The sequence below is a fragment of the Emydura macquarii genome, unplaced genomic scaffold, assembly GCF_026122565.2.
Source record: "Emydura macquarii macquarii isolate MOO-44397 ecotype Brisbane River unplaced genomic scaffold, CSIRO-AGI_Emac_v2 contig_2897, whole genome shotgun sequence".
Lineage (NCBI taxonomy): Eukaryota > Metazoa > Chordata > Testudines > Chelidae > Emydura > Emydura macquarii.
This window is the reverse complement of record NW_027133034.1, coordinates 60386199-60395105: the sequence shown is the minus strand read 5'-3', so window position 1 is coordinate 60395105 and position 8907 is coordinate 60386199. Positions and strand designations below refer to the sequence as shown.

General features: G+C 48.5%; 1 protein-coding gene across 1 annotated transcript; it reads right to left on the bottom strand.

Moving 5' to 3' along the window:
• Positions 1-1683: 1683 nt before the first annotated feature.
• MCIDAS (multiciliate differentiation and DNA synthesis associated cell cycle protein) lies at positions 1684-8787 on the bottom strand. The gene is made up of 6 exons (XM_067569014.1): positions 8535-8787; positions 8030-8115; positions 3718-3790; positions 3059-3267; positions 2576-2686; positions 1684-2291 (listed from the first exon to the last, which is right to left on the bottom strand). The coding sequence occupies exons 1-6, from the start codon at positions 8674-8676 to the stop codon at positions 1845-1847; spliced, it is 1068 nt and encodes a 355-aa protein (XP_067425115.1). The 5' UTR covers positions 8677-8787; the 3' UTR covers positions 1684-1844.
• Positions 8788-8907: the final 120 nt, after the last annotated feature.

The window sequence follows — 8907 nt, the reverse complement described above, 5'->3', positions numbered from 1 at the left end:
TCAATGTATTCCCTGCTGAATTATGGTAAGAGGGCTGTTTAAACACATTGCAAACGGGTGTAGCAGATTCTGCCTCTGCTGCCTAAAGCAGAGCCATCACTGTTACAAGGTATTTCAGTTTGGATGCGTTGAGGAGGGAACCGGATTGGAATTGTGCCAGCACTGAGCCACATAGTTCTAGAGGTGCCTCAGAACCTCTTACATTGGGAGGTCATTCAAAACCCTCAGTGCCCAAAATGCCACTTAACCTTACGATTCGCGACTCATTCGAATTAACTGCAATAGACTAGTCTTTAGAGCAGCAGTGTGGTTTGCAAAGATCTCTGGATGCAAGATTGCAAATTTACCAAGCAGCCTACCACTCAGATCAGAGTACAGCTTCCTCTGAGCAATGCTTCATATCTGCAAGTCACACCTACATGTTATGTATTTATAAAGTTCTACCAGCGTGCATGGCTATGTACAGCAGGCCGATACTTAATCTTCACTGAGAATTTCCTGACTTCGAGCCTTTAAAATCTCAACTAAGCCATGCAGGTGGATGTGCAGAGGAGTCCCTGATTGTTATCTTCTTTCTCTTAAGTACCAGAGAAATGGAAACTTCTTACATGATATATTGAGCACAATGTTATGGGTTCGGTTCAGAAGCTAAACACACAACTTTGAGCAGGTAGCTGCAATTTAAATGTATACATTCAACCTTTGAAATTGCTATTTGCACTTCTCTTTACCAGACAGAATTCTATTGGATGTTCACAGGCAGTCTCTTTTGTCCAAGGCTGTCTGTTTTATCAAAACCAGTCTTCCAGAAAGCAAGATACCGTTACTCAACACACAAACCAAAGTAAATACACATGCCTGATGCAAAACAATGTTTACTTGAAATTATTTTTTTAAATTCATTGCAATTGTATGTACAAAATCATGTAGTGCTTCCAGGAGGTCTAAAAATGTATTTACAGTTGTACACAAGTAAGTTTCTAAAATGTGATCGTGTAAACTTTCCGGATTTAAAGTTCCAGTCATAGTAAAGTGTAGTATGCTTAATATCCTTCAAAGGGTGTGCACATTTCCAAAAGATGCTACCTATAATCATTATTTGTTCTAGTAAAGTAAAATACATTTCTGTGTGAGAAACCAGACACCATTTCTTTCAAAGGTATCTCAATAACAGTAATATTACTGATCATAAATAATTATTGTTCTTGAAGGGACACTAACAACTTGAAAGACACATTTCTGTCTGAAAATGTTCTACCTGCTCTAGTTACAATGCCTTCCATCACGATAACTGAAGGAAGTTGCTGAGGCAAATGGGTTTTTTTCCCCCCAGCTCGTGAGGGGTATGTATTTGACTAGTTGGGTGTATAGTCAGTTTCGCAGTTTCCCCTGTATAGTTAGTTAGGTGCTGAAAAGACCCTCGTAAACATCAACAGGGGAGCAGAGAACCCCTTATTCACATTTTAATGGGTTTCTTTTAAGTTTCAAGGCATACTATTTACAGAGTCAGAGTTGTTGGTTTTGTTTTTTTTTTAATCCAAACTGACAGTGTCCCTTTAAGTATCCAGAGTATCTCTCTGAACCTGCTCAAAAGCAGGAAGGATAACAAAAATGGCTTAAAAAGAAGAAAAAAAACACACCACAACTTTATTTTGGTGAACGCATTTTTTTTAAAAACCAAAACCAAACACGATCGCTTCCAGGTTCTGCAACAGACAGCGTCCTCCACGTGGAAGTCGCCTTGGATGACTAGGGTCGCCGGAACAGTGCTAGGTTTAAGTGCAGGCAGTGCAAAGTTTTCATTGGAGACCTTGGCCAGTGTAGTTAGCGGATCGTTTCCTTGCTCAGCTGGGTACCCATCTAAACTTGTAGCCGCCGGTGGCCGTCCTGAAAGTGAAAGCGTTTCCTTGGGGGAAAGCTAGTGTCCGGATGGTGCTGTGATCTTTGATGGAGGTCCTGAAAGACCCTCCTTCCTCTAGCTCACTGTTGCTCAGATCCACCGAAGTCCGGCCGCTGCAAGCCTGCAGGCCATTGAACGCTCCGTACATGTTAATAGCCCTGCCGGCCGGGGCTCCGGCGGGCTCCGCCTGCAGCCGAGGGCGCTTCGCGTCTCTGTTCTCGTCAATAGTCTGCAGAGCGGCGTTACACGTCTCAGATATTTCCCGCAAGATTTCATCCACTTCCGCGCGCTCCTCCTGCCTGGCCGCGTACAGCTGCTCCAGGCTCCGCTTAGCTGAGTTGCAGGGAAGGAAAGCGTCGGCCCCCTCCTTGGACTGGTGGATCATCAGTTTCTGTCGGTGAAACAAAACGCAACTGGCTCTTTTAAACCGATCGCCGTGGGTAGCTCCACGGGGTGCCTCGGAGAGTTGCAAGACACCCGTGGGCGTGGAAGTTCACCAGCGGCTGGGACTTTCTGGCCTAAGAGCGCCCCCTGGGCGTCCCCCGGCTGCAGGGCCGGCGCTCAGTGAAGGGAACCGCCGCTACCCCCGATCCCATTATCCTCACTCCCTGGCGTACCCGGAGAGCGGCGAGCAACGCTTTAGAAAACAAAGCGGGCGGAAACCCGAGCACTTACATCGAGCACGCAGGCCAGCTGCTTCGCCTGGCTGGCTAGCTCCTTCAGCTGCACGTTCCTCTCCTTCAGGGAAGTGATCTCCTCCTGCTTTTGGCTTAGCGTCACGTGCAGCTGTGGAACCACAAGGTAGCGGTTGTCAAATCGAACGTTTGTTTCCTCCGCCGCAGAGAGTCACACGATTGACAGCTCCCTCGCGTGCCCGGGCGCTCGAGTGTGCACGCACCACGTGCGCAAACCGAATTAGCCTCTTTACCTTTGCACACGGTATTGATCAGTGATCAGGGGGGGTGTTCCGGAGGCGACTGTGTCCAACCAAGCTAGCAATATATGGTGCTAAATATGTGACACTTGGAATTACTCAGCTATCTGGCAAGGATCAGTTCATTTGGAAGGAATACGAAACGTAGAGGACCCCCCCCCCCCCCCCGTCTGATTAAATACATGGTCAGGATTATTTTAGGGGCGTTCGTTCTACCTTCATACCTGGTTGTTTTCCACCAGTGCATCTCCTAACGCTTTCTGGTTTTGGTCTGCCACGTCTTTCCAGTACTGTTCCGCAGGGTTTTGCAAGCCCATCTGCGGAAGAGGATTGTTTCGGGACCGTTGAATACAAGGGCTAAAGGCTGATCCGTCGCCGAGAGGAAAACTGAAGCCCTCGGTGTCCAGCGGAGGTGGCATTAAGGAGGATGGATCTATGGGGGAAATCACAAGAGGGAGATCGTATCACTTTTTACGCCTTCGCCGCTAGACCTGTCAGCGACTCCCAAGTTCTTGCTGCTCCCACGCAATGGATCGGAAATATCTGAATTGGTCTTTAATTCAGCAGTGTAAGTCTGCTGACAGACCACAGGACTTGCATGCACCAAACACACTTGTATTTCGTTTGCATCTCCTTGGCTTTTCTTGGACAACATTTTAAAAAATCAATTATGTCAGCAGCACACTTTTCTTAATGAATGTGAGATTGGTGCAGTCACTCACTGCATGTAATGTCCAATGACTAACCTGATAGCAAATTAACCTGTCCTCGGAAAGACAAGGCATGTCAGGGGACCAACTGCAATGTGTGAAGCTAGGACCAAAGGGAGCCCGTGTTTCTGTATAAATAACTGAGTTTAATAGTCAATAAGAAAAGTACTTGCCAGATATAAAGCTGTCGACAGCATCTCTGAACTCCTGGAAATCGAACTCGGGTTCCGCTGGCAAGCAGTGGCTCTGAAACATGTAAAGGAAACATACAAGTGAATCAGTGCGTTCAGATTCGACCATCAAAACTGCCCGTGACGGGTCCCGAGCGCTGCCGTGATTTGCTTGTCGGTGTGCACGCTGTATTGTTTACACACACACACGTACCTGGAACTCTGGTCCCCACGCTGGACACTGGAGATGACAAGCTTGTACGGCCATGGTAAGTGACGCGCAGCAGTGAGTGCGGGTGAACGTGCGAGGTGACTAGTAATTGAGTACAAGAGCAATCTCTGATCCCTTCACCATCTTAGAAGCTTTGGCCAGTTCTGCAGGTGCTGCTGTGACCCTCAGATGCGGCCAACCCCGATGGCACGCCTTGTGCTACAACCTGCCTGCCCCGGGCCCCCCCATATAGGGTGCTTATTCTATTCTCATTGGTTAGCAACACGAGCCAACCATATGCGTCCAGCCTGGGCATTCCTCCAAAGTCAGTGAAAGATTAACCGGTGCCCTTCTCCTATAACACCATTTCACCACACCTCTCAGACACTGTGCGCCGGGGCAGGTGTCTGCTCATAGACAGCCTCTGGAAGCCTTCCTACAGATCGCTTTATTAGTGCATACTTCTCCTCCTCCTCTCTCTCTCTTTCTTCTGAGTTTGGATGGATGGAAGAAAACACACGTTCTTGTGCAACCCATATGGCATTTTGTATGAACAATATATCAGTAAATGTGGACAGAAGCAAAGAGTAGACAAACAGCATCCTGGCAAATAACAGTCCTTTAAAATATGAACTTAGCTTGTGCGTAGTTGCACACAGGTGTTGACTACACCAAGAAAAAGAAAATTGTGCAAACAATGTGCACCGTAATTCAACTCATGTTATATGGAGAATTTCCCTAAGGATTTTTAAAAAAGGAAAATGTATGGTGGAGAGGGTTTTGTGCAGTATGGTTACACTTCAGCACCTTTTTAAAATGTCTTCTTACTACATTCTATCTGTCATCTACCTGTGTGTTCACCTACACAACATAAAGCTCAAGACACAACAAAAGCCACACCTGTGTTCTCTGGCATCCTCCCTTCCAGATTCAGAGGATGAGTGAGTTCCTGCTGGTACTGCAGAGGACATAACTAGTTGTATATCTGTCTTTCATATATACATTTCCCATTTCTATTTCAGATCTTATGTATTAATCTTTTAAACATGCAGCAGCCAGACTTCTAGCTAAGACAGAGCAACTAGGACATACCACTCTGCTCTCGTTATCAGGTTCTGAATCCAGTTAAGGTCCTCATCCTAATCTTTCAAGGCCTGAATGGGGTTAGGCCTAGTTATCTGTGAAACCATCTCATTCTCCGTCACCCATCAACTGTGATCAACAGGGATGCTGCTATTAATGACTTTCAGAGCCTAGCTTTATTGATCTGGATACCAAAGTCAGTGGGTGTATCATAAATACAGAGACAGATATGGCCTAGGGAAAAGACACTTCTGATAGGAGACCCTCATTAGAAATGAAGATCAGGATGAAAGCAGTATGTGTCCCCTTTAAGGTATAGTGTAAGAAGTCTCTCTCTCTCTCTCTCTCTCTCTCTCTCTCTCTCTGAGCAACTATTGCCCCAACAGTGATGGCTGCAGAATAGCCCTGTTCACACAACAGACATGATAAGAATAACCCCACTCAAGAGAGCAACATAAGAAGAAAGAGATAGATACGGGGTGGGCCTTGGACAGACATTGTGACCATTTTACAGATGGGGAAACCTCCAGGGTAAGTGAGCTGCAAACAGATGTCTGTGTCACAGTTGGGAATAACAGACCAGAACGCACACAGTTGGGAATAACAGACCAGAACGCACATCTCCTGACTCCCAGTGGTCCTGCGATGTAACCACACCACCACCAACCCCCTCCATGAGTAGGCACTGCCATCAATAATCCCTTTTCCTAAATTTGTACCAGAGGGTTTTCTTCTGCTGCTCTCTGGCACTTCTGGAGTGAATCACAGTCATTTTATCGTCATTTCAATCCCTGCCCCCAAAATGCAGTGTTTTGACAAGTCAAAGGGGAAAGCGCAATTCAGCTAAATGCCTCTTCACAAGGGCTCTGTAATTCAGCTCATCTTTGAAAAAGAGCATGCTGCAAAACGTTTCAAATGGTGTAACCAATGCAGGGAGCTTTGCAATAGTAGGGTAGGGGTTTTCATTCATTGACTAGTGCTAAGTGAATAGAGCACTGGACTGGAGACCTGGGTTATATTCCTTGCTTTGCTATTGGCCTGCTGGGTCCCTTGGGCAAGTCATATCCCTGCCCTCTGCCTTAGTTTCCCCATCTGTAAAATGGGATAATGATACTGACCTCCTTTGTAAGGCACCTTGAGTTCTACTGATGAAAAGTGTTCTGGAAGAGTTAGGTACCATTATATTATTACAATAGCATCTAGAGACCCAAATCACAATCAAATCCCCCATTGTACTAGGAGGTGTAAGACATTGCAAGAGACATAAGCACAATGGTGAGGAAACAGATGGTTGCATAAACTAGCAGAGCTAAATGATTTGGTGTGAACTTAAAAATAGAAATTCTAAGACAAAATAAACAGATACAATAGAGAGCAGAGGTCCCTATTAGCCTCCGCCCCGCCCCCCCATCTCCCACCTCTGCCTACCTATGTTGATGGATTGCTTCCAAAATGCAAGTCAATGTTTATTCTAATTTACCCATTTCTTATCGGGTTTCAGGAAGAGTGTCATCCTCAGCTTCAGGAGTCCCTGATTTCTGACCCTTTTGAAATCCAAGGCATTTCATTTGCTGTTAGAGGTTTCTGCCTTACTCTCTGGAGGGCCTGTATGGGCCTGATCCAAAGCTCACGGAAGTCACTGGGAGTATTTCCACTGACTGCAATAGGCTTTGGCGCATGCCCTATATTAGCACCAGGATAAGTAAGAAAGAGACCAGTCTCTGTCTTTAGTAGCAGCTGTTACCAGAACACAGGCCCTGAGTGCCCCCGTCTCCAAGTGCGCCCTCCCCCGACCCTTCCCCCCCATTCCTGCACTGGATCCTCTGTCTTCGCTATACAGGCTACACAGCTGCTAGTCATTCCTAAATCAACCCTACCGCGACAACATGAGAGGGTCGGACAAATAGGAGAGCACAGAGGTGAAGCTGGACCAACACCCAGTTTGCAGGCAGTGGCATTATATGCAGGGATGGAACCATCAGTTTGGTGGTCCTAGCTAGAACCAGAAGGAAGTTGGTCTTGTCCGACTCCGGATTTTCAAAGCAAAGGTCGCTTGGTCCTTGTTTGTTTTTTGGCAGGCTCCCCTTGCTATCGGTGCAGAGCCTGCCGTTCAGGGCATAACTGACGTGCCTTTGAGACTTCCAAGCTAATTAAACAGCAAGCTAATTAAACAGCAAGCTAATTAAACAGCTCCCTTCCCCTGCAGCAGCCAAGGAATCACTGACTCCTTGGGATGCTTTGTGAAGATGGCTACGTCTTAACTTTTCATGGACTGCCCCAGAAACCAGCAGGAGAATTACCAAAGGCAGCTGTATTAAGGAGAAGTACTTCAGTATATTCAGAGGATCATCCTCAGTTTGCACTGATATCTGCCAGGGCTTAATTTAACTCTAGGCGTGGCAGCTCATAGCCCCACATCTCTGGGCTCGCTGCGTCGGTTATGAATGTAAAAAAAAAAAAAAAAAAAAAAAAAAAAAAGCTTGAGCCCCAGCATCTTTCATTACAAGTTAAACACTGAGCAGAATGTAAGGAGGGCTTGATCTTTCCTCAGAGGGCGTTTAACTAAGCCTGTCCATCACTTATTTCCGAAGGCCTGGGGTGTAGAAAGCAGCAGGCTTAACTACCTTTCCCTTAATTGAAAGGCTGCATAGCCGCTGCTTGCCTAAGGGCGAGGAAGGCGGTAAGAGAAGATGCTCGACGGCGCGTGGAAATGTCTCCTCCTCCATTCCGAGCGCCGGCTCCAGATGAAGCTAACAGACGGATCGGAATTAAATGAGGGGAGACTGTGTCTACACTGCAACAAATGGCCGCTCTTAACTCGGGGCAAAACCCCAGGGAAGACGCGGCCACTCGGCTTTTCACCTGGGCCAGCAGTGCCGGTTCGCCCCAGGCTGCCCGTTGGGCTTCTCTCACAGGGCTAACGCGAGGTCAGCACACAGCTGGTTTGCGGTGTAGATGTCCTCTGCAGGGGAAGGCTGGGGACCCGAGGCGGTGGCCATTGGGAGCCGAGGACTCAGTTACCTGCTGGGCAGCTGCAACGCTGGAAGCCTCCTGCTGAAAGACCGAGCTGCAGTCTGCTAGATCTTGCCAGTCGATAGTGGCAAGTGCTGTGAGGGGGAAAGAGAAGCAGAAATTGACAACCAGGCTCAGAGTTAAAAGGACTCGTTGGAGGCGACAGGTGCAGGGGGCGCCGCAGCGCCTTTGACAAGCGGGGCTCTTTCCCTGCGCCTTGCACAGACGTGTGGCGAGGAACAAGCCGGGCCGGGGATTTCTGCTTTAACCCCAAGCGGAAAAGAGGTTTCGACCAGTTAACATTCACGTTCAAAACGGTTCACCTAAATCGACTGGGTCGGCAGGCTGGTCCGGATACACGGCCACTGGATTGCTGCTAGCGAAGCTCTTCCGCGGCAGGGGCTAAGGGAAGAAAAAACCACTCGGTGGTCACAAGGCACTCGAAGAAACGTCTCCCCACCAGTCCCGGTCCCCGCAAAGACAGCCGGGTGAGCAGCTTAGCAAGCTGCCCAACCCGCCGCATCCCGCGCAGAACCATCTCCCCGACGCACCTTCCTCTCCAGCTTGACGGGCTTTCTGCCGAGCCGGCCGGACAGATCCTGCACCCTGTTGGGACAGATGCTGTCGAAGGCTTTCCGGCCGCTGCGGTGTTGCATGGTGAGGCTTGAACCCGGGGGGCTTGGTATTGCTCCGGCTTTCGGGGTGGAGCGGCTCCCTCGGGCGCTGCTGTCCCGGCGATCGGCTGGCTCTGCCCGGCTCTTTGCAAGCAAACCCGTCCTGCGCCCGGCGGAGAGGCTGCACATCGCCGTCACTGGGCTGGTTTGGACACGGTTGGAGGGGCCCTGAGCGGTCTCCAGGGCAGCGTGTCCAGGGGGAGCGGGGAGGAG